Here is a 14,059-nt window from a genome sequence, read left to right as displayed (position 1 = left end):
AAGACCCGCGTGCTCCACGCTATTCTTGGCCGTCGCGCACCCTCGCGCTCCGCCTGCCGCGGACGAGCGAGGACGCGAAGCTCTCGCGCGCGGCGGCCGCGTGTCGTCGCCAACGCGCCCGCCCGTCGCGTCCCTATGCGCCCCGGCGGCTAGGGAACTTTGCCCGAGCGCCTTCTCTCATTGGATGTTTCAAAGTGGTGCTGCACCACGTGGCAGCTCTCAGGCTTCTCTCTGTGTATATCCAAGTCTATGGTTTCAAAAGTTTCCTAGAGAAGACGTGGTTGCGATTATAAACGCGACGACGTTTACGTAAATTTTGACGAAATGAAGTGCGAGGTAGAAAAAAAAGAAGTTAAAACTCGGATCGTTTGGAGAGCGATCGGCGTGCAAATCGCCCTTAATTATTCCCTAGTCGTGACGTAAATGACGACGCATCCTCGGGCATCGGGCCCGCTGTCTCAAGTAGCGCATGATCCGTGCCGTGGCACTCGCTCCTTTTTTTTCCTTCTTTACGCTTTTTCACCACCATGGGATAATTTTGATTTTCCCGAGACTCATCGTCGCGCTCAGGTTAATTGTCCCGCCTTTAATTGCAAGCTAGGATAAGCCGAGCTGAACGGGAACGGCGAGGGATACCGACCGACGAGATGGACACCGAGCACGTACTCAAGAGCGACATCGGGCAATGCCTCAAGCTGATAGTGTCGGGGGACGACGCGGCCGTTAACGACGGCTGGCTGATGCTGCAGAATCTGCAGGAACGGGAGCTCGGGCAGCCGGCCGACTGCGAGGACACCCTGAGGGACCTTCTCCACAGCGAGATCGCCAACGTCTCGGAGGTGCCCAAGATTATGGCCTGGATGTCGGGCCGCATCTCGGAGAAGCGCTTCAACGTCAACCCCATCTCGAACGACGTCGCCCTGCTGCTGCAGAACACGGACATCGACGACATGTCGCACCTCACCGAGCTCCTCGGCACGCTCGCGGAGCACAGGGTGTACCTGCCCAGGTCGGCGAACCACTCGAGACTCTGCGAGGCGATAGTCATGAGCCTGTCTTCCTTTCAGATGCCCTTGGAGCCGAAAAAAATTTCCGAGTTCTACGACAACACCACAAAGATCCAGCACTTTCTCAAGGCGTTCTGCTCCAATACAAAGAACGGCGAGCGCGACATTTTAATGTTTACCTGCCTCCAAACCCTCTACAACATCATATCCGACACAAACAGAAAGCAGGAGCCCGGCCCGGGCCTCGCTGCCATATTGCAGCTGGTGGAAGCGTCCGTTATTCCGCAGGCGGTCGACTGGATTCTCTCCCAGTCGCACACCGACCGCCAGCTCATACAGGCCCTCAAGGTTCTCTGCAACTGGCTGCCCAAGTGGTGCGAGGACCGGCTCAGCGTTTGGATCATGGAGTTTATCCGTGGCTTGGAGAAGCAGCACAAGTATTCCACCCTCCTCGAGCTCACCGAGTCCTCGGTAGACATATTGGTGTTGATGTGCCGGGTGCTGCTGGTACCTGTCGTCCGCCAAAACGCTTCCAACATCATCTTTTACATCCTCAAGAGGCAGAGCTCCATGTCGTTTGTTCAGAATGTATCCAAGAGGATACCGGCGCTGATCAAGGATCTCATGAAGGAGGACTCGGACTCCAGCAAGGAATGCATACAGAACTTGGTCGACATCATGAAGGTGTACAGCAAGAGATTCTCCACCTGCATACCCTGCGGCAACACGGAAAACTATCCCTTCCCCGTGCTGCCGCGCATGCACGTCGTCCGAGAGCTGTGCAGGGAGCAGGTGTGGCTCGACGAGACCAAGGAGTTCGAGCCGATCGTCGAGCCGGAGAGGCCGCTGTCCGGCAAAGTCGGTCTGTCCAATCTGGGAAACACTTGCTATATGAACAGTGTCCTGCAAGCCTTACTAATGACTAGACAATTCTGCCAAGACGTGCTCAATTATCGTCCGTTGAACGAATCGGGCAAGAAGCCCCTGCTGGAGAAGCTTCAAAATTTGTTCGCACTGCTGCTGTATTCCAGGAGAGTATGCTTGGCGCCGACCGAGATATTACGAGCGTCGCGGCCCACGTATTTCTTACCCGGGCAGCAACAGGACAGCTCCGAGTTTCTCTGGTTAGTACGCTGTTTTTGTCCCACCGCTTCTCCCGCTCCAAATTGTAATTAAGTTACTCTCACCGTAGTCGAGATTTATTTTCTATTCCGCGCTGATGTACAGCGGAGTATTAATGGAAATCCTTTTCGCAGTCATCTCTTGGATGTTCTGCACGAGCAAGAGAAATCTGCCAGTTCAGCCTGCGGAGGAAGCGACAACGCGGCGACTCTTAAATGCAAAATCGAGAAGCAGGAGGACGACGTGATGTTGTCGATGGAGTCAGCGAAAGGTATTAAACGTTGGACGACTGAGGAAGATCTAACGGAAGGCTTGGCCTTACAACGGAAAACGCAGTCGTTGGCGGATTTTACACGAGGTGATTCTTGTCTGTACATATTGGATGTGGCTAAATAGATGATAAAGCACAGTTCCGAAAGCTCCCCTGAGCTTATTGTTTGTATTTATATTTGAGTTGCGCGATACATTCTGTATTTGATTTGAACATTTTCCAATGTTTTCCTTCTTGTAACAGGCGAGGAGCTAGGACAACGGCTGAGCGATTCTCATTCGGACTCGACCGACAGCGGCATACAGTCGGTAGGTGGCGAGGAAACTGGCACGTATACGTCTCTCGTACACAGGGTATTGGGCGGGGAATGCCAGATCACTTACCAATGCGCACAATGCGACACCAGTTCTCGCAACACGGACAAATTTCGCGACCTGCAGTTGTGCTTTCCCGAGGAGATACAGGAGAACCAAGAGGTTTCCGTCCAGGACCTCATCAACTATTATCTTACGCCGGAGAAGCTCACGGGGGAGAACAAGTATCGGTGCGACAAGTGCACGAAATTATGCGACGCGCAGAGGATCATAACGATTTTACAAGCGCCCGCGCACTTGATCCTAACGCTTAAGCACTTCCGATACGACTTCGATACACGATTGAGGACGAAGCTTCGGCACAAAGTGGTATATAACGATACCATACAGCTGCCGGTGTCGGCAATACCGTACACCGTAGCGGAAACGTATCACTTGTACGCCGCCGTCGTGCATTCCGGATACAGCATGGATTACGGGCACTATTTCACGTACGCTTGCGATTCCAAGCAGAATTGGTACAAATTTAACGACAGCTTCGTAACGCAAACCACGTTCGAGGACTTCAAGAACTTGAAGCCTCCCGACACGCCCTACATATTGTTCTACGAAAAGTCCGGAGCTCACGACGGGATCTACGAAGACGACAAGCCCGAATTGTCGACTCTAAGTAAACGTATACAGGAACTGATAGCGAATGACACTACGGATTATATAGAGGAGCTGCGACGTCAAGCGATAGCGTCGCAACGTAGCCAACTTCCCACCAAGCCTTTGAGACAGCATAACAATTCTGACGATGATAATCCGCCACCCAGTAGCTGTCGCGGTCCAATCGAATCGGTCCCGACGAATCGGTTTCTTTATTGAACGAAGGAACTCGTTACACGGCGACACACATCTTGCCAATTTCAAATAACTCTGTATCTGTTCTAAGTATTTTATACATATACATATACATAGATAAAGAAATCGCAATCAGTATATATAATTGCAGAAAGACACGTTTTATGGTTCTGTACCATATCCTATTGCTGTGGATTACATTTTACATCTTACGTTTACCAAGTGGAATATATACGTCACACTACTATAACTCGACGATAGTTACGTTGTCCGCAAATTAGTTACGGCAGCTCTGCAAAATAGTGCAAAGTGCGATGATAACCAGAACTGGAATCTGTGCGAAACAGATATGTACATACATAAAATATAAACGAATATATATACGAGTGATAATTACACGAATGAACAAATACGTTCATGCATGTACGCAAGATAAAATATGTATTAAGACTATAAAACAAATTAATGTTTTTATTTATATTAGTCGCTAATAATTGTATTATAATGTGTTCGGCGTGTTTTCAAACCGGTGTCTCTCGGTTGTTTTTAAATTCATGTATTTACTGAGAAAAATTATAAACTGGAGCATCTCAAGTTTTATTTTTATCATCATTATTTTTATACAATTTTACGTTAACTGTGTGCGCGAGTGTGTGTGCGCGCGTGTGTGTAATATTACATTACGTTTCCTTAAATATAACACTTCTCATTTTATCTCGGCAAATATATTAAACATTTTCAAAGCAACTATAATTTTATTACATGCAAAGTGCTATTATTTATATTAATTTTCATCTAATCAGAAAATGCATTAATTTTTTTATTTAACAATTTACATTTTAGGTCTATTTTTATTTGTTTTGCTGAAGCTACTTTTATTTATTTAGTGCATCTGGCAAAAGTTGTTCCACCAGCATGTGAAGTACCTTGGAGAGAAAAAATTTCTCGGAACATTTGCGTTTCCTCGAAACTAACTTTTGTCTGAATTATTTCGTTAGGAATCAGAAATCAAGGGTGGGCAAATAGCAAGTGCCTCACTCTACGTATACAAGATATTACAAAATTCTACTCGACAAAATCTTTCAGTTGTGTGTACTTTATCAATAGATACGGTATTCCTGACGCTTTACGTCGGTAGAATTTTGTGAAATTCTGTATATGTTTCTGTATGTAAATTGTAAAAATAAATTTCTTTATAATTAAGTAACTAGTTCTCTATATGTAGCTAGTTACTTAATTATTTATATAGAATACGTTGTTGATGTTAATAAATAGATACAGCATCATGACATCGTTAACTTGGAAATCGATAACTCGCAGATTTTATAATACTACGTCGTAAATTTTACATACTTATCGAAGAAAGTGTCACCTACGGAGTGCTTGTGTCAAGTTACCAGTGTTGTTACGAAACTATTAAGAAAGAAAATGAGAAATACGATCATCGGCTGTGGTTCTCTGTACATGCGTTATTGCATACATGTGTTATTACAAAACAGTATTTACCAAGTACAAGAGATATTACCTGATTTAACATTGTTGTAATTGTTCTGTTGCATTGCTTGTAAGCTTTTTGAACGCACCTTGTCGTAAAAAAAATACCGTAATTTATAAAATAAAATTAGAGTAGTTGATAGATATTATGTATATAAATATGTACGAGCGTATGCGTCTTTTTACAATATAATATATGCGATGTTTGTCTAATTGTGCCACATTGAGCCTTTATTTATTAATTCGATATTCATCGTTTCGTATTTACTTTCAAAATTGCGAATCTCCTTTCTAATTAACGACGAGCCTATGTTTTAGCTATTAAATATACTATTAATGCTTGTTTATAAATTATAGCATCTTATAAACAAAAGCTCTCCTTCACAATTATAAAAGTTGAAAGGATATTGTTATTATAATTTGTTTTAATTACGAGGGTATCGCGCAACATTCCAAACTCTTCGTGAATCTGTGATAACTTTTACTGTCGAATTGACAATATTAATTTTTTCAACTCGTTGTAATACGCGGACTGTTTAGTTTTATCTGTAGTTAAAATTATATACATATATTATTGTACAGCTTCTGTTAAGGCTGTAAAACTCTAACAAAAGTAGTTAATGTTATATAATACTAGAATAATCAAATTATATTTGTGAAAGAGAAAAGAAAGATTCATTTATTGTCAATGTCAACTAGTATTAATTGTGCGATATTTAATACCGTTTAAACTATAATTTGCTGAAAGATTAATGTAAGCTTATTAATAATAAATTTCTTACTAAACCATGTTATGAGATAATTATGTTGTTTCTGTTGACTCTCTTCCAAGATGTGCAACTAAACGATGTTTTTGAGACGTCCTTTTTCAAAATAATTTTGAAAAAGATATCAGTAACGTCGTAAAGTCAGTTTCTGTCAACTTGGTGAGACATCTCAAATATTTCAAGACATTCATCGTTTTATTTGATAATGACAATTTTATATCAAACTCTTGAAATGCTTCAGATAAAAGTGATACGATATCATCTGCATTGTTTCATGTATGAACACAGAACTCTAACCATTGTTGCAAACCCAGTCATTTAGTATTTTCTCGCGGCGCGTGATTGTAATGAAAACATGAAGAAAGTATATCTCGCTGCTGTAGCAGGTATGTGTACATTGCGATTGCAGGATAGAAGTAAATTTTTCGACAGAATTGCACGATATTCATCTAACAATTATGCGAAACTTCAAATAAATTAAGTCGTTTTCTGTAATTAAATTTATTTAATTTATTTTAATTTAATTTGCTTATCCATCGTTTGTATTTTTGTAACGTATTATTTAATTATATGGTATATTATGCATTTCATTTGAATTTTAATTGAGTATTCAGGAACAGATTTTACTAGGTCAATTTTAAAATATTAAAATGTCTCTCAGCTGTATAAATAAAATTATTAATATTAAAAGAGATTTTTACAAGTGAAATTAATGTATACAGAATAATCTTTGCAAATAGGAGCTTTAAAGAATCTTTATGAACAAAATTTATGTAACAACTGTTTTCTTCCATTTAAATAACAGTTAATAAAATTACTCACATGTAATACTCTTTGAAATCCATTATTTTCATAGGAAATCTAGGTATGCTGTCAGTCGGTCTATTTATCGGTTGGGCATCGCCATCCTTGCCCTTACTGTTAAGTGGTGAAACTGACTATCCTGTACGTTTGAACTTCGAAGAAGCCTCTTGGGTGACATCCTTACTTACTTTGGGTGCCACCGGGGGTTGCGTTGCTTCTGCATTCATGGTGAATGTCATCGGCAGGAAGAACACCATGCTATTTACGGCTGCGCCCTCGGTAATCGGCTGGTTGCTGATAGCCTTTGCAACATCACCGTGGGTAATTTAATAACTGCTACATTTGCTAGGTACATCCGAGTACTTTCTATAAAATGATACGCCGGATGTATTAAAGCATTCAAAGTAAATGAAATTAAAATATTCGCGTAAGAACATTAAAATATTCATTTCTACGCTGAGCCGCAATTTCAATTATTCTTCTTGTCTTTCAAACAAAGTTCTTCCAAGTTTTCCAAAGTTCCTCGGAGAGTTTGGTCTAGAAAAGTACATTTGAATTATACACTCCAGTTTTAACGGTGCAATCTACTTTTTTTGGACTCAAGAACGATTCGCTCGAACTCGAACTCTCTTTCAGTTCAAACTTTAGACTATGTCTCACTGGGATATGCAATCAAAGCTTTAATCTCGCTAATCTTTAATCGACGAAAGATAGTCTTCTTTTTGCGAACAAACGAGATAAGCTTACAAAACGTGATTTAGATTTGACGATCATATGGAAATGAATGTGTTGACATTTGTTGAAATATTATCGTCAGATTATTATCCAATTATATCACCCTATGATTGTTGAAGTACTTCTTTTGCGAAAGTCTATCTAAGTAATATTTCCTGAAAAAGATTTTGCAGACCCGTCGAATTAAAGTTCAAAGATTTCGAATAAGTAATTACTTAGCCTAGCACCTAGTGGTGAGTAAATTCACTAAATAAAAATATCTCTTGAAATTTAATTTCTATCTTCAAGAGATAATTTTATTTCGCGAATTTTAATTTCTATCCAGTTTTATCGCGAATCCTAATTTCTTATTAGGATATTTCTGTACATACACGTGTCGTATGTATAAGATAATTTTGTCATAATTTTAAGCGCTTCGATTCGTCAGAAATCAAATTAAGATAAAATTGATAACGTGCTCGTCAATAGATAATACATTGTCAGCAATAATGTACATTTTTTAAAGCTGATTGCACAACATTTTTTTACAGATTGTTATCGTTTTTATCAAGTGTTGTAATAGAATGCTAAAAATTCGTTACACATTTTAAGATAACAATAGAAAACCAATTAATTATAGACACAATAGGAATTAAGGAAACAATGCTTTTAATAAGTACTTTTAAAAATTACTTACACAATTATAATGACAATTAGTTTGTGAGACAACGAATTGCAAGAGTTTATTTCACCGTAAAAAAACTTCTGCAAAATTAATTGATATCGCAAAATATTTGAAACATATATAATTATACAAACTAAATGTCATTTGGAAGAAACGAGCTCTATCTCTCATTTGGATAAGATGAGTAGACGAAGGTCCCCTATTATGAGATAGGATTCTAATATGTAATAGTGGTAGAATAAATTAATAGGCATCATCAGTTGATTCCACCATGAATTGATTGCCCTTGGAGCGAAATCTGTTGCGGCAAATTCATTGTTAGATCGTGTAATCGTTGAGAAAAAAGATTTGTGATTGATTCGCTATCCGATATCCTTAATTGTAATTATAGTGAAATATATCTATATTAAAAATCTGTCAACCGAATAGCTCGTTAAACTTGGCCTCCTTATTGTATTTGTCAAATATAATACGAGTAGTTTCAATTTGTGATTGAATTTAAGTGCTGAAAACCAGCTATCTCATATTATTATAGAATCCTGTCTCATAATAGAGGACTTTCCTCCACTAAAGTGCCTACAACACTTAAACTCTAAAATTGGCCTTTAAATTAAATTCACTGAAATGTATACGATTTTTATCTGTGTAGAAGCAAGTGTGTTTATGGTAGTATATGTAGATTAGGTTTTCGTATAACGCTACTCTTCTAAAGGGAAGAGATATCTTCTTGAATTTGGAAGATAAGTTGCCTGAGGTGGGGATCAATTTGACCCGTTCAATCCCTTTATCTCCCTGTCCCTTATCTGCTTCGCAGGAGCTATATATATCGAGGTTTACATCCGGATTGGCTATGGGCATCTCTTATGCAGCCACGCCTATGTATCTGGGTGAGATTTCGCCGGCAGATATCCGTGGCAATTTGGGATCCATGCTGACGGTTGCTGTGAAACTCGGTACTTCGATCGAGTACATAATAGGTCCGTTTCTTTCGGTGAGAAATCTCGCCCTCGTCTCTTCGGCGGTGCCGTGCCTATTCGTCATCGTTTTCATCTGGCTACCGGAATCCCCGTACCAATTGATGCGCTGCGACGCCAAGGAGAAAGCCATAAATTCTCTCGTTCAACTGAGAGGCAAAGAGGATGTTTACAAAGAAGCGGACGGTATCGAGCAATCCGTAAAGAACGATTTGGCTAACGAAGCTGGTTTCCGTGAACTCCTGTTTGTGCCGGGGAATCGCAGGTAAGACCGTCAATTTCGATATCGTCGTGTTAGCGATTATTTAAAATCCTTTGCTGTAACACAAATAAGTAAAAATATTAGATATTGGATTTGAGCATTTTACAAATAAGTATTACGTATACACAATCTCTTTTTAAATAAATTATTATTGTAGTGATTAAAGAATATTGAAGATATTTTTATCAATTGATTTTTAGTGTTGACACTCACGACACTCGACCTAGTAGCACAATATATTGGCGTCATATTGGGAAATAATGTAAATCTAGTATTCCCAATTTTGTCCAATATTGTAAGATGGACGCCTCCTCTTATTTAGCCAATATGTCTATTAGGTCAGTATTCTTATTACATTGTTAAATATTGGCCAAAGCACTTTCAGTATCAATCTAATATTACATAATTATTATCGTGCAATATTTACATTTATTCCATGACCAATATTGGCTTTACTTTGGACAACATCGGCCAACGCATTTCTAATATAATCAACATTGGACCAATATTTAGCCAATGCACTGTGCTACTAGGGTCGGAGTTGTTGTAAGCTAACTTTTGATAAAGTAACAATATGTAACAAACATAATTTTCGACTAAGTAAAAATGATTATTCTGATGATAAAAGGACCCAATTGATAATTGGACCGAATGATTTTACAGAGCCCTAATAACGTTGCTGTGTCTGGGCATAGTTCAACAGTTGAGCGGCTCTCAGGCCGTGTTGCAGTACGCGCAAATGATCTTCGATCAGGCGAACAGTAGTCTGGAAGGCAAGTACTTGACTATGATACTAGGCGCCGTGACGCTGATCTGCTCGATCGTCTGCATGATGATCACCGATTGCAGCGGCAGAAAGTCATTGCTGACCATCTCCGCTGTTGGTTCGGCGTGCTCCACCGCCATGGTCGCGGCGTACTTTCATCTCCAATACAACCACGCGGATACCAGCAACATCATGTGGTTGCCCGCCACCGGCGTGATTCTATACGTGGTCATGTACGCCCTGGGCCTGGCGGCGCTACCGTTCACCATGGCCAGCGAATTGTTCCCCACGAACGTCAAGGCCCTCGGCAATATGATAGGCATAGCCATGACCCATTTCACAGGCTTTGTCGTGACGAAGTTGTACCTAGTCATAAGCGAAAGTGCCGGTACGCACACGCCATTCTGGATATTCACCGGGTGCAGCCTCGCCGGCGCTTTATTCACGCTTCTTTACGTACCTGAGACCAAGGGCAAGACGCTGGAGCAGATACAGGAGAAGCTGCACGGCTTGTCGAAACAGAGTGCGGTCGAGAATGGAGTAGTTCCACATGTCAATCTTTCCACGACGAGTATTTGATGAATACTTTGCGAATTGTTCGCGTTTCATCGAGGGAAGCAGCTCTCGAGGTCGGCTTTACACCTGTCGCTGTAACTACCTCGCCTGAAGTGATCTGCACTGTACATTTTTATTATCGTTAAATGTTAACGTCGCGATGTTTAAATGTGATATCGACGACACGAAGGGACATATTATAACGAATTTGCGTGTCGAATTGGTGCCACGTTTGAAGAGGAGGTGACGACATGTACACAGTACTAGAGTTGCTGAAATTAAATGTTATTTTGAAAGAAATGGAACGACTCGGACTATGCAACGGAAGCTCATTTTTATCGTCTTGTTGGAAGAGAGATGAGCAATATTTTTGATAAAAATATTGCCGGTTCCCTTTCGAATTGAATACTTTCTATTATACATCTCTGTGAAAATACTTTAATTTACGAACTGACATAAAAAGCGTTTCTTAACTGCGACTTTACTCTGCACTCTTGATTTTTCTTAAGATATTTATAGAAGAAATTTGCCGCAACGGCTCCCTTTTGAATTAATTATTTCTTAAATCTCTGTAAAAATATATATTTTAATTTATTAGTTGATATGAAAAGCGTCATTTACAATTTTAACTGCGACGATTTATTCTACCTTGGTCTTTTGATTTTTCTTAAGATATTTATAGCGGAGTTATTTAATATTTCTTTAGTAAGCTTTGAATATATTCGATTGTCTCTGATGTCTGCAATGTTACAAAGTTATCGTACTACGATGTGAAGAAGAAATTAATTAATGAATTTTACCATTTATTTATAACTGTGCTCGTTTTATTTATCTTTCCAATAGCATCTTCTTTATCTTTGTATTCCTTCCCCTACGTTCCATTTTTAACATTTCTGCATTTATTAACAGATTCCTCAACTTTGTCTTTTTTTTCTTTGAGTATTTATCGTTTCGAGCAGTGACACCGAAAAATGTTATCTATAACTTGTTGCTTACGAATATTATTGTAAACAACTTAAATTAACGAAAGTAATGTTGGAAAACGTTTAGGCAATGAGAGCCGTCACCCGTTGAAAATGGTGTAAAAAATTATACATAACATTGGTATTAACTTATTTACATTTTCTATTTACTAGAAACGATAAAACGCGCGCTTCGCGCGCGCAGTTTGTGGTCAAGCATTGTATATTTTTAAGAATTTGTATAGACGCGAAGAAGTATTGTAATTGTATGCGCAACGTCAATTTAAAATAAAAAGTAATTTGTCACTCACTGATATACGGTTCGCAACAGCAAAGTTGTACATCGCTAACTATACATGTTAAACTGTAACAATACAAAAATGTATACGATTAATTATTATAGACTAATTATGTAAAATCCAGACTATTGTATTAAATATACTTTATATTTAATATTTTTGAAAATGTGTATTTATTAAAATAATTATATTGAATACTGAAAGTCTTCCTTTTAAATATGAACTCGCAAAATATTATACGTATGGTTTTGTCTCTAACACTTATTCGAATCCACGTTCGAATCATTTGAATAAATAAAATAAAAGCACAGAACAGGTGCTTTATTTTGCACAATTAGCAAATAATAAAAATGTAAGACACTTACCTTACGATTTCTCTGCCGTTGCCCGATGCCGCCTAAAGCCCGTATCAGACTACGGATTGGGATTGGGATTAGATTGAAATTTAACCAATCACAGTAAAGTTTACTAATCTCAAGTTCAGTAACTTTTACTCTGATTGGTCAAATTTCAATCTAATCCCAATCCCAATCCGTAGTCTGATACGGGCTTAAGCTCCTCCTCTCAGATTTTCTTGTTGCACTTACACTCGCAGTACTCAAAATCGATCGCGCGAAATTTCGTACACTCCCGTACGCGATGTAAAATACCGTGAAATGCAGTAAGCGACGTTCTTTATTTGCTGCCCGTTCGAGTTGCGAAGAACGACAGAGCGATTTACAATTACAGCGCGAACGCCCAAGTCGCACAAATATATCTCTCTCTTCCCGAAAATGGAACAGGGAAACCGACAACGCAAAAACAATATCACTGGCCGATCGGCCGAAATACACTGTTTTATACGCGTATTAAACGATCGGTGTGAACCAGGCTGTTAATTGTTGGCGCACAGAGCACGACACTAAACAGAGCACACGATATTCGTACAGAGCGTGCGACACTCTAGAGAGACACAGGTACGCGATGGCGAGCAGCCGGCACCGCGACAGAACGCAGTCTGATAGTCCGTAGTCTACGTTTCATACACGTATCAAATAGCACAATGAACAACTAGTAAACGTTGTTTTATACGCGTATTAAACGATCGGTGTGAACCAGGCTGTTAATTGTTGGCGCACAGAGCACGACGCTGAACAGAGCACGACACTAAACAGAGCACACGATATTCGTACAGAGCGTGCGACACTCTAGAGAAAGACAGGTACGCGACGGCGACCAGCCGGCACCGCGACAGAACGCAGACTGATAGTACGTTTGCCCGTGAAAAACACCGAAACGGTTACGCCAGTTTTTGCTTGTTTGCGCGTCGAAAATATGTATAAGTTTTTGTTAGACCCGAGCGTGTGCCGCTCGGCAGTTGTTTACGTCGAGCCGCCGGCGCCGCTCGCCGAGGTCAATGTATCGCAGTAGCATTCGAGCCGCCGCGGCCGCGGCGAATGCCACGGGACAGTGTGCGCTCTCGTTCTCCGCGTAATAATTAAAAACGACGTCTTTCGTTTCTCGGGGCGTTTACTCGGCTCGATGTACGGGAAGCGGACCGCCGTATTCGCCGTCTACCGTTGGCGCTTGCTGTGCCTTCGGTGGTGTATAAAATAGACGAAATAAATTAAACGTAACGAGGCTCGATTTTCCGTCAACGTGCGCATTCACGCGTTTAATTGCGCGAGCGATATCGAAGTGAGAAGTGAATCGTCGCGCGTCGTTGACGCGACTCGAGTAGTGTCGCGTCGTTGACGCGACTCGAGTAGTATCGCGTCGTACCGCCAGAAACCTGCGCCATGTTGGAATCATTCGAGAAGCATCACGGACGCGCAGTGGATCGTTCTCCCGCGCCGACGGCCACCACGACGCGTTTCACGAAGGCTCGCACAACGGCGTTGCGTCCAATCAAGTTAGTAATCGCGCCGATCCGACACTCGTGCGTCGACGATCCGCCGAGACGCGTATCTCGCGAGAAGCCGGGAATGTGCCGCATCGTCGCCGTCGCGCCGACCGTATCCGAGCGCGACGCGAACACACCGGGCCGCGATTTCAGTTCGTGTCTCCTCGCGAGTGTAGAATTTCACGCGTGACGCGCGGCAAGAGAGACGTTGACGCCCGCATTCGGTCGCCTTTCTCGGGGAAACGCGCGAGGTGAGCCCCGCGGTCCTTTTTCGCCGAAACGTTCCCGCCAACTTGCGCGACGCCATCGATCGTGTTCGCGCGATCGCGTCTCTT

General features: G+C 41.2%; 2 protein-coding genes across 2 annotated transcripts; both read left to right on the top strand.

The window, feature by feature from the left end:
• The first annotated feature begins 255 nt into the window (after window positions 1–255).
• LOC105565090 (ubiquitin carboxyl-terminal hydrolase 35-like) lies at window positions 256–4,160 on the top strand. Its single transcript, XM_012017967.1, has 3 exons — window positions 256–2,131; window positions 2,264–2,487; window positions 2,644–4,160. The coding sequence occupies exons 1-3, from the start codon at window positions 648–650 to the stop codon at window positions 3,582–3,584; spliced, it is 2,649 nt and encodes an 882-aa protein (XP_011873357.1). The 5' UTR covers window positions 256–647; the 3' UTR covers window positions 3,585–4,160.
• A 226-nt stretch (window positions 4,161–4,386) lies between these two features.
• On the top strand, window positions 4,387–11,394 carry LOC105565089 (facilitated trehalose transporter Tret1-like). Its single transcript, XM_012017965.1, has 4 exons — window positions 4,387–6,207; window positions 6,678–6,946; window positions 8,839–9,263; window positions 9,924–11,394. Exons 1-4 carry the CDS (start codon window positions 6,177–6,179, stop codon window positions 10,603–10,605), a joined length of 1,407 nt encoding a protein of 468 aa, XP_011873355.1. The 5' UTR covers window positions 4,387–6,176; the 3' UTR covers window positions 10,606–11,394.
• Window positions 11,395–14,059: the final 2,665 nt, after the last annotated feature.

Source organism: Vollenhovia emeryi, unplaced genomic scaffold (assembly GCF_000949405.1).
Source record: "Vollenhovia emeryi isolate VEMERY1.0 unplaced genomic scaffold, V.emery_V1.0 DF939155.1, whole genome shotgun sequence".
Lineage (NCBI taxonomy): Eukaryota > Metazoa > Arthropoda > Insecta > Hymenoptera > Formicidae > Vollenhovia > Vollenhovia emeryi.
The sequence above is the reverse complement of the archived record's forward strand: the minus strand, read 5'-3'. Positions and strand labels throughout refer to the sequence as shown.